At 38.3% G+C, this 18,696-nt stretch overlaps 1 protein-coding gene across 3 annotated transcripts; it reads right to left on the bottom strand.

The window, feature by feature from the left end:
• Nucleotides 1-5,252: 5,252 nt before the first annotated feature.
• Nucleotides 5,253-11,347, bottom strand: LOC119824206 (keratin-associated protein 20-2-like). Of its 3 annotated transcripts, none has more exons than XM_038344368.1 (2): nucleotides 11,281-11,347; nucleotides 5,253-5,344 (listed from the first exon to the last, which is right to left on the bottom strand). In XM_038344368.1, the coding sequence occupies exons 1-2, from the start codon at nucleotides 11,345-11,347 to the stop codon at nucleotides 5,253-5,255; spliced, it is 159 nt and encodes a 52-aa protein (XP_038200296.1). The 3 variants fall into 3 exon arrangements, with proteins under 3 accessions (XP_038200296.1, XP_038200295.1, XP_038200294.1); XM_038344367.1 differs by having other exon boundaries at nucleotides 5,253-5,392; nucleotides 11,320-11,347; XM_038344366.1 differs by lacking the exon at nucleotides 11,281-11,347 and having other exon boundaries at nucleotides 5,253-5,441.
• Nucleotides 11,348-18,696: the final 7,349 nt, after the last annotated feature.

The following is an 18,696-nucleotide window of genomic DNA, read 5'->3' as shown; positions in this document are numbered from 1 at the left end:
AAATTTTCATTATTTTGTGTTGTAATATCTGAGTAATATTTCATTCTGTAAATATAACACATTTCTCAGAATATTAATCAGCTAATGGATGTTTAAGTTATTTCCATTTTCTAGCCATTGAGAGAAGAGATGCAATCAACTTGGATGAGCAAGTCTCACTCTTATGATATAGAGACCTTCCAGTATATGCCCAAGAATCACATAACCGGATCAGGTAGTAGATCTGTTCTATGACTTGAGAAATCTCCATCCTAAGTTCCATGTTGGCCACACTAGAATACACTTCCACCAGCAATGAATAAATGTTCTTCACTTACCACATCCAAACTGTCAATTGACACTGTTTGCTCTTTCTGATCTTATCTCTTCTTATTGGGCAGGATGAAATTTCAAAGAAATTTTAATTTGCATTTCCATATCATTTGTGGATATTAGACAGTTACCCTAGGATTCTCAACAATTTATTTGTGTTTTGTCTTTTGCAAATTCTGTTTAGTTCCATCTCCAGATGTTGAACTATGTTGTTTGCTTGTGTTTAGTTCTTCAGTTGTATGTATACTACAGAGAATTACTTTCTTTTAGATACATAACTGCTAACAATTATTTTATCATTTTGTAGGCTTCCACTCCAGATGAATGATGGTGGCCTTTGCTGTACATAAGCCTTTTTTATTGATTTTATTGAGCTATACATTTTTCTCTGTTCCCATCCCCTTCAACCCTCTCCCATGCTCCAAATTTACTCAGGAGATCTTGTCTTTAACTGCTTCCCATGTAGATTGGTCTATGTATGTCTCTCTTTGAGTCCTTATTGTTGTCTAGGTTCTCTGTGATTTTGATTTGTAGGCTGGTTTTCTTTGCTTTATGTTTAAAAACCACTTATGAGTGAGTACATGTGATATTTGTCTTTCTGGGTCTGGGTTACCTCACTCAATATGATGTTTTCCAGCTCCATCCATTTGCCTGAAAATTTCAAGATGTCATTATTTTTCTCTGCATGTAGTACTCGATTGTGTAGATGAACCATATTTTCCTTATCCATTCTTCAGTTTAGGGAGCATTTAGGTTATTTCCAGGCTCTGGCTATGACAAACAATGCTGCTATGAACATAGCTGAGTACATTTTCTTGTGGTATGATTGAGCATTCTTTGCATATATAACAAAAAGTGGTATTGCTGGGTCATGAGGAAGGTTGTTTCTTAATTTTCTGAGAAATCACCACACTGATATTCAATGGGGCTTTACCAGCTTGCACTCCCACCAGCAGTGCAGGAGTGTTTCCTTCACTCCATATCCTCTCCAGCATAAATTGTCATTAGTGGTTTTGATCTTGGCCACTCCTACAGGTGTAAGATGGAATCTCAAAGTTGTTTTGATTTGCATTTCTCTGATGACTAAGGATGTTGAGCATTTCTTTAAGTGTCTTTCAGCCATTTTAGATTCCTCTGTTGAGAATTCTCTGTTTAGGTCTTTACTCCATTTTTTATTGGATTATTTGTTCTTTTGATGAGAAATTTCTTGAGTTCTTTGTATATTTTGGAGATCAGACCTTTGTCGGATGTGGGGTTTGTGAACATCTTTTTTTATTCTGTAGGTTGCAATTTTGTCTTGTTGACCATGTCCTTCGCTTTACAGAAGTTTTTCAGTTTCAGGAGGTCCCATTTATTAATTGTTTGTCTCAGTGTCTGTGTTACTGGGATTAAATTTAAGAAGTAGTCTCCTGTGCCAATGCATTCAAGTGTACTTCCCACTCTCTCTTCTATGAGGTTCAGTGTGGCTGGCTTTATGTTGAGTTCTTTAATCCATTTGGACTTGAATTTTGTGCATGGTGATAGATATGAATCTATTTTCATTCTTCTACATGTTGATATCCAGTTATGCCAGCACCATTTGTCTCAGAGTAACTCTAACCAAAAAAGTGGAAGACTTGTATGACAAGAACTTTAAATGTTTGAAGAAAGAAATTGAAGAAGACACCAGAAAATGAAAAGACCTCCAATACTCTTGGGTAGGTAGAATTATCATAGTAAAAATGGCAATATTAGCAAAAGAAATCTACAGAGTCAATGCAATGCCCATCAAAATCCCAGCAAAATTCCTCACAGACCTTGAAAGAATGGTGCTCAACTTCATATGGAAAAGCAAAAAACCCAGGATAGCCAAAACAATCCTGTACAATATAAGAACTTCTGGGAGCATCACAGTCCTTGACTTCAAACTCTACTATAGAGCTACAGTACTGAAAACAGCCTGGTATTGGCATTAAAACAGATAGAAGGACCAATGGAACCAAATCGAAGACCCCGATATTAATCCACATACCTGTGAACACCTGACTTTTGACAAAGAAGTGAAAAATATAAAATGGAACAAAGAAAGCATAAATGGTCCTGGAAGAAGCCTTTTAGATTTATGAGGTCACATTAATTAATCATTGGTCTTGATCTCTGTGCTGCTGCGATTCTATTCAAAAAGCCCTTTCCTGTGCCAATGAATTCAGATTTACTCTCAACTTTCTCCTCTATCATATAGAAAATTAGTAAGAAGACATGGAGCAGGGCCTGCTGTAGGTGGGACAAAAGGTGGGTATGTAATGGAGTAAAAAAGATTAATGATACAGGCATATTTTAATGTGAAAGAGAATGAAGGGTCTGGGGGTAGCTAGAGGAGACATCACAGGAAGGACAACAAGCATTAAAGATATTTCAAAAAAGTCATAAAGAAATGAACTACCTGGGGAAGTCTCCTAAAAATATATACACACAAATATACAGTTTAAATGCAGTTTCAGGAAACAATGTCCTTTCCGGGCACCACAGGACAATAAGCAAAAAGTCTAATTCCAGGAAAGTATTTCCCTATTTTGAAGTTGTTAGGAAACGAGGTCTCAAAGACCACCAAGCAATATAGGTCATTGGCAATGCTTTTGGTCAGCCACAGAACTTGACAGTAAGATGCTTTCGCTAAAGACACCATACACTTGAGTTAGACCTTGGAGAAATCAGGCTAACTCCCACCCAAAAGCTTCCTCGCCCTAGCTAGCCTTCACAAGGTGAATGGAGGAGAAAGAGAATGGAGAATCTTACCCAATTGTTAACTAAACCTGTGAACCACAAGAACTACTCTCACCTGCAAAGACAAGTTTACTGATGCAATAGTTCATAAATGTCTTGACAGTAACCAACCCCTTTTTGATTGCATTTCAGTCCTACTTCCCAAGACGAAACACATATTTCACATTGTTATTGTTTTTAAAAACTTGTGGCTAAACATTTCATAGCCTTAAAATAAGAAACTAGTACCATTACTGTGCTAAATGACCATAGAATTAAATTGACTCCTGAAAAATATCATTACACCCATAAATCATGCATCTCCAAAGTCCTAGCAGAGAAGCTGCTTCTGACAGTAGATAACAACACACAAACCCATGAGTGATTAAGGTCAGCAGATAACATACTGCAGAATGCACTGGTCTAATCGAAACATCTATATTACATATCCTTCCTCCAAGGTTAAAGAATTACTATGGAGATAACAGAAAGATTCTAGAAGCTAAAATTTGTAGGTGACGGAGAGGAAATCATGCTTTCTGGACATAACAGAATAGCTGCACATGGTTCACAGCAGTTGAGAAAGCGTCCACAAAATGTATCTGTGCCTGACGAAACCATCACAGAAAGCAGAGGTAGGCATAAAATTTCTTCCTACACATAAGGAGCTATTGGCAGTTGATAGCTGCTGGTATCAGGAGAGTCAGTTTTCTTTAAGGGTCCAGACCTTGCCCTCCAGGGAAGCCCATACAGCTATGACTATGTGGGCAGCACACATTGAACTTAAGTAATTTTTCTTTAAAAAATGCGATTGAGAGAAGAGGAAAGCCTAGATGTGGGAAGACTTGAGGAGATGACTGTGAGCAAAACAATTTATATGAAATCCATAAAGAACCAATGAAAAGAGGGAAAAGAGCTTTGTGAGTGACACCAGCTGACTCATCATATTGAAACAGCTATAGAGGGAAAATGGGTGGTAGAGACCATGTGAAATAAAAGGAACTCTGGACACCACTGAGAACATGCATGGTGACAGTCATTGCAGAAAAAATAGGACTGTGACTACCAAATTCATTGTGATGTTTCTCATAATAGGAAATATGTTGATTTAATGACTCTTAGTGGCTTATCAGGATATCTGAGTGTTAGGAAACAGTGATTTCTGAACAGGGTAGAGCAAGTGTGCATGTGAATTCACAACATCCGAGACAGCACTCACAAGCCTGACACAATTCCAGCTTGGAAATAGAAGTGGGCATGAATTCCCACACCCAGTTAGGGAGCTATTGATGGCTGAAGACTGATGGAGGAGGAGAGTCAGCTTTCTTTCAGGACGCAGTTCTTGGTGGGCAGAGCAAACTGCTGGGGATGGCCGTCTAGTCCAGAGTGCATTGGCAGCACAAACTGTATTTTTTGTTTGATTCTTAGGGCTTTGGATGTTTTGTTTGGTTTGGTTGAAAAGAGTACACAAAATTGGGTGCGTAGTGAAAGGAGTGTGGAGTGAAGAGCAGAAGGGTTAGCAGTAGATATGATCAAATTATATATTATGGAATACTGGAAAACATCAAATGAAAATGGGAAAACTGAATTTTAAAAAGTTGAGAAGATGATACTTCGTCAATCTCAGTTCTATTTAGTACCAAAATCAAACTGATTTAATTTCAAATGAAAGCCAATTTAATATTGTTTAATAAAAAAGAAAGGCCATGAGAACAAGCCAAATGTGTATCAATAGATGAATGTTTAAAAGAAATGTCTCCTCCTTCTTCTTCTGCTTTCTTTACTCCCCCCCTCCTCTCTCTGTCTCTTTCCTGCTCCCATTCACCCACAAACAGCCTCAGCAAAGTAGGTATAGACACACAAACATATATTGAAAAGTGATGAAGAATTTTAAATACAAGGAAAATATTCTCAAAGAGTTTATTGAAAAGCATGCATTTTTACACAAAAGCTGAGAGTCCAACAGGCTCACATTCTATAAGGTATTCCAAAGACAGTGAAAGAACTCTCTACAAGCTGTCATCTAATCCAACGGCAGGTGAGAAGTAAGATGAAAGTGTTGCATTTCTTTTGATTTACTCAGGCACTTTAATAAAATGGGAAATCTGAGGTTAGAAATTTCTGATGTGGGAAAATCATAGACACTTCCATTAAAACAGCAGGCTCTAGTCAACAGGCTGGGCAGCTGTAGAAAATCATCAATAGAAGCCATAAGACCAGCATCTTCTGTAGCACAGTGGGCGGCAGCAACCATAACCATAGCCACCATAGCCACAGCCATAACCACAGCCTAGGCCACCATAGCCACAGCCCAGGCCACCATAGCCGTAGCCCAGGCCTCCATAGCCATAGCCCAGGCCTCCATAGTATCTTCCACAGCAGCACATGGTGTCAGGAGGTTGGAATAAATTACTGGTGTTCTGTTGACGACAACAGTAGGTTCCTTGAGTCTGGGTGTCACCATTCATCGGCAGCCTTTTATACACCTGGGTAGTTGTCGGCAAAACCACAGGCATTATAGCATCACATGTCTCCTCTGTCCTTCAGAAGCATCACGAATTGTGATTTTTTTAGTACACGAGGCTGCATAACTGGCATAACTGTGTTCCTACAGCAGGATCCCATAGCCAAATTGTGCATCCTGATTCCAAACTCTGAGCCACTCTTTATGTAGTGGAGTGAATACATAATATAACTCTGACAGATGATAGAAACCATTAAACAGCTTTCTGTTTTTCTCCCTCTTACACTGGTTTGGTTTTAATTACCCCACAGAAAGGAGGTCCTTGTGTTTTCTTTCCTGTTATTTTGTTTTGTTGTCTGAAATCAGTCTTTCCTGGAAGAGTGCGTTTCTGTCATCTTCCCTGTGAACAGTAAGCTAACTATCAGTTACATTCTTTGTAACTGGTTGGCAAGTGTTAACATATTCGAATACGTTCCTGACCACATTGTCTCCCTGCATGTTGTTTTTAAATCCTCAAAAAATAAAATACCATTCAAGCGGAAACTGCATATGCTTCCTGTTTCTCTTTGTGAGCCCAGGTGATGACGCTAAGGATGATGTCACTTTGAAATGCACTATGACTGTGTGAGTAATCTAAAGTCAGCTCTGATTAATGTGTTATTGTTGTGTCTGCGGGGCATACACATGCTCTCACACATGGTTTAGCAGGAGAGCAGTGATACCAGTGTACCAGGCATCTAGAGAGATATCTCAGGAGATAAGAGTACCAGCTGCGGAAACATAAGCTCCTTATTCAGATCCCATAAACCCATACAGAAGGCTTCATGTTGTCACATCAGTGCTGTTAGGGTTAAGAAACAGGGGGACTTCCAAGGATTGCTGTTGCCAGGTCAACGCCATTTACAGTGACGGAACCTGTTTATTGGGAATAAAGTTTATTGAGAGAGAACAGAACCAATAATTTCTTCCCTGGACTATGACTATTCACCCAACCACCCATTTACATATGTGTGCCTACTACAAACATACAAGCACACACACACACACACACACACACACAGGAACATCAATTTCTGTGTATAGTTCCAGTGATGGGACCTATGCCTTCTATGCACAATACATCAGCTATATGCCTGAGCATTGTCCCCTCTAAAGAACAACTGTACAGACTCCTTACAATTGGTCAAAGAAACCACATGTACTTTCTTTGGCTTAGTTTGAAGGTGAAGGCTGGAGTATTCATATTTACAGTACAAAGCAATCATTGGAAGGCATAGCTTTGTTTGGTTTGAACTTTTTAGAAATGTATCAAAATATATGTTGTATAAAAATAAAATGTATATACTAAACACATTGAGTTCAGGGAGTATAACAATCATAGAAACAAATATATGTAAACAAGATCACATCATGATAAATCTATCTACTGGATGATTTTATAAGTAGACATTTTCTCTCTAGTTTTACAGTGCCTAACCTGAAATTCTTTGAGCCCACAAATACTTCCAGTAATATAATTATAATAATTATATATTGAAACTAGTCTTGCATATGGAGAAAGAAACCAAGCATGTATAGAAGTAAAATTTTAAAAGAAAGGAATAAATGTAAACTTCAACCATAAAATTTGGATAAAAATGCCTGGGATATTCCAAATTAAACTCACATGTATGAAGAATCAAAGCAAACATTGATGAGTATGCTGTGAAAACGTTTAATTACCATTGGTTAATAGGCAAGCTGTTTTGGCCTATGGCAGGACAGAATACAGCAAGTTGGGAAATTCAAGCAGAGATGGTAGAGGAAAGATGGTGGAGTCAGGGAGACACTATGTAGATGCCCAAGGAGAAAGATGCCCTAACCTTACTGGTAAGCCAAAGTCTTGTGGCGATATGCAGATTAATAGAAATGGGCTAATTTAAGATATAAGAGCTAGGTAAAATACGCCTAAGCTGTTGGCAAAGCAGTGTTGCAATTAATATGGTTTCTGTGTGATTATTCAGATCTGGGTGGCTGGGAAACAAAGGCTCAGTCTCTGACTTCAGTAGTCAGTAGTGTTTTTCATCTAAGCCACTCTAATTAGGATAAGAAGAAATATCAAGGTACTTTTCATTTGCATTTCTCTGATGGTTAACGATGCTGAACAATTTTATATATTTCTCATGTGTTTATAGTTCATCATTTGAGATATGTTTGGTTAGTTCCATGTCCTGTTTTAAAATTGCTTGTTTTCTTGATGTTTAGTTTTTTTGAGTTATTTGTGTATTTTAGATGCTAGGCTTCTATTGGAAGTATAGCCTTCAAATATTTTTCTATTACATAAGGTGTTTTTGTTGAAAAGGGGGTGCTTGTTTGGTTCCCAGCTGCTCAGCCCTGAAATAATCACACAGAACCTATATTATTTAAATCATTGCTTGGCCCATTTGCTCTAGTTTCTTATTGACTAACTCTTATTTCTATTAATCTGTGTATTGCCAGGTGGCTGTAGCTGGGGCTGCATGGCTTCTCTCTTTCTCCACTTGCTTTCTCCCAACATTCAGCTTAGTTTTCTCTGCCTAGCTCTGCTCTACCCTATCAACTAGCCAAAGCAGTTACTTTATTAACCAATGGTTTCCACAGCATACAGAGGGGAATCCCACATCATATTTTGTCACTCAAATGATGACATCCTTTGCTGTACAGAAGCTCTGGTTTTATGAGTTCCCATTTATCAGTTGTTGGTCTTCACAACTGTACTTCTGAATTTCTAGTCTGAAAGTCTCGCCCTGTGCTAACGGGTCTAGAGCTTTGCCTGCTTTCTTATCTATCAGGACCCATTATCACTGTGTCCATTTTTATGCCAGCACTAAGCCATTTTTATTATTAAAGATTTGTACAGGTCAGGAAATTACTAAAGGGACATGTGAGGGTCAGGGCTTTGCAGAGAGTAAGGGTGGAATGGAGTGACTTAAATGTGTATGGCAGAAAGGCAGAGCAGGAACTGGGGCAGGAGTGCAGAAAAGAGGAGGAACTAAAGGCAAGATACTATAGGCTAAGAAATAAAAGGCCTATTGCCAAGAACAGGTTACCCTTTCCAAAACTGCTGGCTACAAAGATCTTATAGACACCCTCAAAATGTCAGACTTTGGCCACTCTTCCTATTTACTTCAAGATTTGATGGTAAGACCTTGTTGCTGAAGATGAGAAGCTTGTTAGTCATATGAAGAAAATCAATCGCGTAATTACATGGGAGGTTTGGCCCAGTTAGCCAGATTCCTTATTTCTGGAAACTTCTTTGTATGATACATAAGAGGGAAAGTGGCCATGGGTCTTATGTAGCCACATGAACCCTGCAAGCCACAATAACATCTCACCTGGCAAGACTCACCCACTGGTTCAATGGTTGTAGGAACAGCATGGGAATAAACTACAAGTTTCTAAGTAGGGCATACTTCATAATATAAAATCCATACTTGGCACTATTCTTAGGACAAGAACCTATGGCTAGACATATTTGGACTTAGAGGGAACTTGTCATTACTATGCTACTAGTGGACACAATATTAAAGATTAACAATATCTTGCCATTATGTCTATTGGTTGGTGTATCACTAAATCCTCTTCAAAAAAGCTAATTTTTGCAATAGATGTTGATTCTTTGCAAAGGCCCATGACTGGTCAATGAGCAAAGTATAAGAGATTGCAGAACACTCTGCCATAAATGGGACATTTATATCATATCCTATTCTCACAAAGATCTTGTTTCATTGTTTCAGAGGAGGGAGAAGAAGATTGTAAAAGCAAGAACCAAGGAATGAATGCAAGTAAACACTGCTTTCCAGACACAGCAGGAAATGTGGACATGTGCACTCACAACAGTTGTGACAACATACACCATATCCGTGCAAGCTCATACCACACAAAATCCCAACTTGAAGGAAGAAGGCAGGCAAAAAATCACACTACTAGTTAAAGAGACTGATAGCTGCTAGAAGACAGTTTCTTTAGGCAGGTGACCCTGGGTAGGTCCCATAGATAGCCCTACATCACAGGGTGTATAGGCAGCACAACTCAAATAAGTATGTTTAAAATAATTTTATTACTCTACCAAAAAGAAAAGAAAGATTTTTTTCTCAAAATGCTAGCTCAACATAAAAGAGACGCAAAGTAGTACGGTCAGGGAAAAAAGTAGTGTTGGGGGGGGCTCTGGGAAAGAATTGGGAAGAAGGGTAAATATGATCAAAACACAGTTTACGGAATTCTCACAGAACTAGTGTTTAGTCTCAGAGTCAACTTGGTTATGAATTTCAAGATAACAAAAATGAAAAGTCATATTGCATCCAACTAAGACTCTTTACACAGCAGAGCAATCCATAACTGAAAAGAAAATCAATATATACAAGAAATGGGAGATTAATAACCAAAACAAGGTAGTATCTCCAATTGAGCAGCAGGAAGAGAGCAAACTGATGTTAACAATGTCAGAGACTGGAATAGACAATTCTCAACAGGAAATCTCAGATGGCCAGGGGGAGAAATAAGTGTCCATTTCACTCAAATCTCAAAATTGCAAATCCAGTCACAATAAGACTGCAGCTGCTAATAGAATGGCTCTTAGAAAGTGCATGGGTATCGGAGGACGTGTGAAGGGAAGCCAACCCTCCCTTCTGCGAGAACGTGTGTGATGCCATCCATTATAGAAAACATTGTAGGCTCTTCCTCAAATATTCATAAAAAAATAACTTGTGATACTTCTGACATCTTAACTAGAAGACAAAAGGATTTGACCTCAGAAAAATATCTGTACTACCAAATTCATTGGGACATTACTCACAATTGCAAAGATGTGAGAACAACCCAAATGTCTATCAATAATAGATGAATATTCAAAGAAAACATTTTTCCTCCCTCCTTTTCTTTCTTACTCTTTTGCTTTCTTCCTATTTACCCACAAAACCGCACACAGTTGTGAACAAGCAGACAGGAGTACACAGACATACATCCAATATTGCTGGAGACCACTAAACAGAGCCAAAGGAATCAATATTTTTAGTGAATAGTTTATTTAAAAGGAAATTATTTTAATACAATAGGTAATAATTTAACTAAGTCTCATTTTTCAAAGATGTTATGAAAACAATGAAGAATTTCCCCACATTTTGTATTTTTTTTTTTTTGCTTCTTTGTCAAAAATCAGGGGCTCATAGGAATGTGGATTAATATCCGGGTCTTCTATTCTATTCCATTGGTCCTCCTGTCTGTTCTTATGTCTGTTTCAGCACTGTAGCCCTGTAGTAGAGTTTGAAGTCAGGGATTTTTTTTTTTTTTTTTTTTTTTGGTTTTTCGAGACAGGGTTTCCCTGTGGTTTTGGAGCCTGTCCTGGAGCTAGCTCTTGTAGACCAGGCTGGTCTCGAACTCACAGAGATCCGCCTGCCTCTGCCTCCCGAGTGCTGGGATTAAAGGCGTGCGCCACCACCGCCCGGCTTGAAGTCAGGGATTGTGACGCCTCCAGAAGTTCTTCTATTGTACAGGATTGTTTTGGCCATCCGGGAAGCTGACACACTGTCGAAATGCAGATGGGGAATGTAATGTTCATGTTGTATTTTGTTTACTTTTCCTCGAATAATGTAGAATAAAGATGGAATTTATGACAAATTTTTAAGAACTTCTGATGTGAAGAAAGTTGGAGTGAGCAGCTGTAGAATCCCCTCAGTAGAAACCACAGGACCAGCACCTTCTATACCACAGAGGGCGGTAGCAGCCATAACCAAAGCCGCCACAGCCACAGCCATAGCCTAGGCCACCATAGCCGTAGCCCAGGCCTCCATAGTATCCGCCATAGTAACACATGGTGTCAGGAGTGGGGTATTCAAAGGATAATAAGCAGTAGGATCCTTGAGTCTGGGTGTCCCCATCTGCCCAGGGCCTTTTATACACCTGGGTTGTTGCTGGGGAAAACCACAAGCATTATAGAGTCACATGCCTGTGCACTGTGCTTCAGAAACATCACGAGTTCCGTGATTTACTGGATACACAAGACTGCATAACTGAGCTGACTGTGCTCCTATGTCAGAATTCAACAGTCAAGTCATGGGGCTTTAAGGTGGAGGTGGACATGGGAGAAATCAGAACTGGGGGGAGAGAGGTGGGAATGATGTTAATACAGTATCTACTTATAAAACTCTCAAAAGACAAATGATTTAAATTTATTCTAAAGAAATAAATTTTTGTTAATTTTTCAGCACTCTGAACTGTATTTGTTTGAGTGCTTTTGGGTGGCCTGATTTTAGTTTGTGATACAAATCAACTTACAAGGAGCCAAGATAATTATCTCCTTTTAACCCTTTTTTGGTATAGGGAAGGGCAGTTCCATTACTGCACTTTGAAAAAAAAAATACTTCCATTAAATAGTGCCCTATCCTTTGGGATATCTCTTCCCTAATTGCAATGAAAGAGGCTTATCTTTTAAGAACAAGAAATTATATTTTAATATAATGAAATTGTTGCTGTAATTTGTACATATATGTTCTCATAAGTCATAGACATATATGTTCTACGATCAATTTGGGTATCACTCTCCCGTCTAACATTTATTCTGTTGCTTCATACAGGTTACCGTTGGGCTGCCACTCATTTTTCTGTGCAGAAAACTTTCAGTGATTCCTCACACATATGAATACATTGTTAATAGAGTTTTTAAAAAACTGGCTAAAAAAATAGATTATTTTGTCTATTTTTGGAAGATAATGGCCTAATCCAGATAAACAAATATATATGCAAACGCGTGTGGGTGACTTATTTGATTTATCAAATCCACTGTTGTTTAAATTGACTAAGGAAGCTTTGGGAACCGCATTATAACTTCCACAGGAATCCAAATACATAGCTGTTAGAGATATACAAACAAAGTGTTTTTCATAACATATTTAGAAAGGAACAGTTGCCAAAGTTCATGTAATGTTTACTAATAGAAATGAAATAATTTAGCATCTGCTACCCTTCTAGCTCTGAGTCTCTCTCAGCAACCTGTCACGGAGGAATCATCCACAGACACTCCCAGCAGGTTACTGGGGGCTGCAGCTACCTGTCAGTAGGCACACATGGAAGAAAGGAAAAGGAGGGGAAGCGGAAACTGTCAACAGAGAATACAGTATTTAGATACTTCAAACACATCGTATTGCTACTTTGTTTCACAAAGCAGAATGCTTCTGATTCCCGGGCCTATGAAACTTAGGCTTGGAACATTTTGTGACTGAATTTATAGTATTTGTGACATTATGACACCACTCAAATTAGATATGCACATATAAAACTCACTAATGGTAACAATTTTTCTATCCTAACAAATATTTAACTAGAGAGGAATCAAAGACATAAGTGTAAAAAAAAAAACTAATGATTTTTTCTATTAGAATATCCAATTATAACAGAACTATATGTTTAAAATATTATACTTTTTCTTCAACAGATTTTCTTCATGAAAATCAATTAATCATAAATTACTGGACTTACAATATTATACACACACACGGGATTGAATTCTGAGACAGTAGTATGTGTATTGTTCTAATTCTAAACTTGTAAGATGCCAACCCTTGTAGTTTGTACTGTTTTATAGCTGAGAGCTGCAAAGCCTCTGACTTCATTACTTTTCATCATTGTCTCAGTCGTTGCTTCTCTGAAATATTCAAAAAAAATTAAAGTGATATTCAACATTCCTGCAATACCAGCTAAGATTATAGAATAGATTTATTGGAACTGCAGATAATCTGAGGACTCCTACAACTTACCAATATTAAACTTTGTCATATGCAAGCAAAAGATTGAGTCTTTTTCAGCATTATTTTATACTTTTTACTTCTCTCATTAAATGTCTTCTTTGATTATTAATTTTGCATTAAATTCATATACAGGTTATCTACTGTTAATGCACAACATAAAATAAATACTTCTATATTCATCTTGAAAAGAAAGTATATGCACTAAAAGAAGAACATGGAAAATAATATTACTTAGGAGACACTAGACCTTACATAATAGGAAACTTACATCTCTAAATAGATATCGCTTACTCATGGAAATGACAATCAACTCTTGCACCGGGTCATAGCTTGACCCTTGTTCTCTTCCTTTAACATGCTACTGCCAAAGAGTATCTGAACAGGCCAATAAAGACACCAGACCCATGCAGGGAAAGCTGGGGAAATCTCTTATCAATATTTGTACTGGAATTGGAACATGATCAATATCTCAGTCTTGAACAGAGCAGACAACAGTGCGGATTTCAAATTTCAAAAGTTATTTATTTACACAAGGGAAGACACTTACCCATTTAAGGGATCATTAACAAACAAGTACATGGAAAATTCCATAGTTCAGAATAAAGTCACCAAGATACCAACTAGCAAGGTACTGCCTAACAAATTTCAAGGTGAAAAAAAGAGATGGCAGTAAAACAACAAAGGACTTACAGACATTATACATTAAATATGCATGGGTAGTGCTTATCTAGAGGACATAATTATTTACATATTAATTATGGATAGATATTCTGTTAGCTTTGTATCTACTCTAATGTCTCTGGTCATGAACTCTGCACAGAGACACTAATAAATCCTAAATGCTCATACTGCTGTGGAATAAGAAGTGTATAACAAAACAGAGTAAAAAGCTCAAGGACAGAGTGCCTCCCATGAATACTTGTCATAGACATTAAACTAACAAAAGCATAGTATTTCATGATTGGACATTCATATATCACAAACTTTCCTGTTAAAGATATCTGCTTGGCTTTGGGGGATCGTGACATAATGTCAAAAGGATTCTTAACTATGAAAGCATCTGTGTCCCTAATAAACTGTGCTTCCTAAAAGCTTAAAATGTGAATTAATGTTAAGCATGAAGCTAACACCTTCCTGTGGCTTGCCCTTCCCACCATGTAAATTGTTGAAAAATTATGGGCAGCTGGTGACATTCAAAAAGAGGAAAATGCAATGTGCCCAATTGAACCCTTCCACTCTCGAAGCCATGAGCTATTTATGGCTGCTATTATGGTGCCCTGTGTTATGGCTATGGCAAGTATGGATACAGCTGCTGTCCCCATGTTGCTGTTGGAGTTACGAGTCCTACAGGTTCTACTGAGTCTGGAGCTGATCGGCCTGTAGAACTCCTTCTCCTACTATTTCCTACATTTTCCAAATGTCCGTCCATGACATAAATAATTTATTTGTCTTGCAGAACAGTAAAAATAAGAACATCATGCTGCTGTTTAATCTCTCAATGTGTCAGACTTAGCAAGCTTCACATATGAGATTTCCACATGCATAAAACATGTTTTATTTGAGGAGTTATTACTTTGGCATTTGTTAAAAATAAATAGCTTCAAAGAGAAAATTCTCTTTCCATTACTTAATTTTTTTGCAAAACATGCAGCTTGTATGTCCAGTTTTCTCTGCTGTTTAAGGTCCTTTTCTCTTTATGTGTTTTTTTTCATGATTATGTGAAGGGAGTGGTTGAAGTCTTGGGTGAATATGTATTAAGGACATGAGCACACCCAAGTCAAGGATACCAATGCTTCAGACCCAGAGGAATGGCAAAGGCTCCCTGGGTCAAGCTCAGAGGAATGATAAGAACTTCCATTGTCACAAGAACAGATACTGACGGTGTGTGCAGAAAGCATCTCTGTTGCCTGCTGCTGGACACGGTTCCCCACTATGATTGTCTAACCTACCTCCTCTCTCATGATTTCTCTGATGCCTGCAGCTGGAGACTGGTCCCCACCAGGATGACCTGAGCTGCCTCCTCCTCCTCCGTGCTATCTCAGCACCTGTTCTTGAGTTTCAGAGACCGTGTCCCACCTGATCCCAGATCTTCTGTGTGTGTGACTCTGTATGTTTCTCATGGTGTCAATCTTGTCACCTCAGTTAAGTCAGTCCTAAGCCTTGCAAGTCACAGCACTCAGAAGCAGGTTTTCTAGAAATAAGTGTACACCTTTAGAGAATGCATATTTTATTCTAATGTATGGACTCAATTTGTGTGACAGGTAATGAGGTGAACTCAATTCATCGCCACATAGCAGAAGGCTCAGCTCAAGCATGGCCTGTCCTTCATTCTACCTTCCTGGCACTCTTAAAAAAAAAGTGATGTTGTTTGATTTATATACATCACTTTATTTAGATACCTTCCTTCAGTTAAAAGTAGATTAATGAATAAATTATCCTGAGTCTAATATGAAAGCACTGCTATCTTTTCACTAAGATCAAGAGCAAGACTGCCTGCAGGATATTTTGCATGTGCCCTCATTGTAACCCAGCCTTACTCATTATGACCTTTAGATTCCCATCATTTCTCCTTCAACCACCTGATCACAAGTCAGGCAGAATGACACGCAAATTACTGTAGTTGAATACATACCATGCTTGTCTTTCTGGGTCTGGGTTCCCTCACTCAGGATAGATTTTTCTAGTTTCATCCATTTGCCTGAAAATTTCAAGATGTCCTTGCTTTACTGCTGATTAATACTCCATTGTGTGAATGTACCACATTTTCTTTATCCATTCTTCAGTTAATGGGCATCTAGGTTGTTTCCAAGTTCTGGCTATTACAAATAATGCTGCTACGAACATAGCTGAGCAAATATCCTTGTGGTATGATTGTACATTCTTTGGGTAAATGCCCAAGAGTGGTATTGCTAGGTCTTGAAGTAGATTGATACACAATTTTCTGAGAAACAGCCATACTGATTCCAAAGTGGCTGTATAAGTTTGCACTCCCATTAGCAATGGAGGAGTGTTTCCCATACTTCACATGACCCAACCTAGAGGGAATTCACAGACTGTGGACTGACAGCTGGGAACCTGCATGGGATCAAACTAGACCCTCTGACTGTGGGTATCAGCTATGTGGCTCAATCTGTTAGGGAAGGGTAATGGCAGTAAGAGCGGGAACTATCCCAGGCGCATGAACTGTTTTTTTAGAGCCCATTCCCTATGGTGTGATGCCATGCTCAGCCTTGATACTGAGGGGAGGGGCTTGGTTTTGCCTCAAGTTGAAATGCCAGACCTTGCTAACTCCCCAAAGAAGGACTTAGTCCCTTTGAGGAGTGGATGGAGAATGAGAAGGGGAAAGTGGGGAAGGGCAGGAGAAGGGGAGGGGGAATTGGGTTGATATGTAAAATAAAAAGTGAATTTTTTAATAAAAAAAGAAAAAATATAGTTTTTTTTTTAAAGAAACAACTTTAAACACACTTTTTCTAATTCCTGGTTTAGATTTTCTGTGAATAAGTATCTTTCAGTACCTGAATCATGTATCTCTGTTATCAAATGAGAGAAAAAAAATGAAAAGTAGGCCAAATTCTCTCTTCTTAGAAAGTGATTACAGCAACACAAAAGCAACCAAAAAACAAATAGGAATTTCGGAGAATGAGGCTGTATTGGAGGAGTCCCCAACCACACAATTAGAAAGTCAAAGCCTCTAAGAAATTCACATGAGGGACAGTCACATTTCTAGACTTGTGATACATGTCTATCGGTCACATGATGGAAGTGGTAGAGTGGGGGGAGATACAACAGTGAAATGAACAATAGATGCCATAACTGAAAAAAACTAGAGAATCATGACAAAGAGAACCTGAAAATTATTTTATACATCTAAACCTTTCTTTGCTGATATATACATATTACCATAAACTTAAACTGAGCCAAACACTTTAAAGGAAAAGACTAAAGTCAATGTCTATTAATAAGCTTTATCTTAATAGTTTGTATAAAATGCCCTTTGTAACTCTGCACATCTCCTATCAAAACATCTATGATGGTTCCATATACTAAGGTTTTAAATGATACACAACTGATAATTATCACCAGATATACATACATATATATATATATATATGATGTAAGTATATGGGTATATAAGAGATAGATGATAGATAGATAGATAGATAGATAGATAGATAGATAGATAGATAGATGATAGATAGATATAGATAGATAGATGATAGATGATAGCTAGATAGATAGATGATAGATAGATAGATAGATAGATGATAGATGATAGATAGATAGATAGATAGATAGATAGATAGATAGATGATAGATAGATAGATAGATAGATAGATAGATAGATAGATAGATAGATAGAGTATAGATAGATGATAGAAAGATACATGCACATTTCACTCAATTCATTGTCATAGTTATATGTTCAATGACTACAAGGGCAAAAGGAATTAAGAGGGAAAGAGTGCTTCATCATATCTATGCATTTGTGACTAATTTCATATTCAAAGAAAACAAAGTCTACCACTGGAGATACGTGATACTCAGCTACTATAAAGTATGAGGGAGAGGTGCTGCTTAAGAAGTCCTCTGACATCTACCCTTATGTAAATTATACCTCATCTGTATAGATATCTCTGTTTTACTGTCAAACTTATTATACTACATTTTTTGATGAGACAGGATCACTCTGTATCTGAGCTTGGCCAAGAACTAACTATGTAGCTCAGAACAGTCTCAAATCTTCTAGCAGACGCTCCTGCCTCAGCCCCCCAGCCCCCAAGGCAAAGCGGAGAAGAGCGTCAGTGTTGAGAGGAGGCTGCTGTGCGGGAGGGAGGTGTGAGAGGTGAAGAAGGCGCGTGAGAGAAGGATGGGAGAATGAATGAGTGAGAGAGGGGGGTAAACAATGGATGATTGAGAACGAAGAAACACGAGTGTATGAGTGAGTGTGAGAAAGCTGTGTGAAAGCTGCTGCTACAGAGGAGCTGTGCCTAAGTGTTGGGACCAATTGAGTCCTGGCCTTCAGCTGCTCTTCCCTGCTAGAGCCTTCTAATTGGAGTTACTAAAAGCTGTGCCTTCCCTAGAGGATCAGAGGATGGGATTTTCACCCGTTGGCCACTGACTGCTGGGTATTTAAGCCTCCATAATGTAGCGCATAGAGCACAGACGGAGGCGCAGTGCGCGGCAGGCACCTAAGAATTGTGTGAAGTCTTGTATGGTGAAGGGATTTGTAAATGAGATGGGTAGCTGTGGCGGTGTGGGGATCTGTGACTGTGTGTAGGCAAGGAAGATGAAACTGTATAGAAAAGAGATACAAGGAAGAAATGTATGGAATAGAAAGATGTGCAGTCATGTGGGAAGATACGTTGTAACTGAATATTGAAATACGTAACTGGGCAGGAGAGGAAGGTTCCTATGTTA

This window comes from Arvicola amphibius, chromosome 10 (assembly GCF_903992535.2).
Source record: "Arvicola amphibius chromosome 10, mArvAmp1.2, whole genome shotgun sequence".
Lineage (NCBI taxonomy): Eukaryota > Metazoa > Chordata > Mammalia > Rodentia > Cricetidae > Arvicola > Arvicola amphibius.
This window is presented reverse-complemented; position numbering and strand designations above follow the sequence as displayed.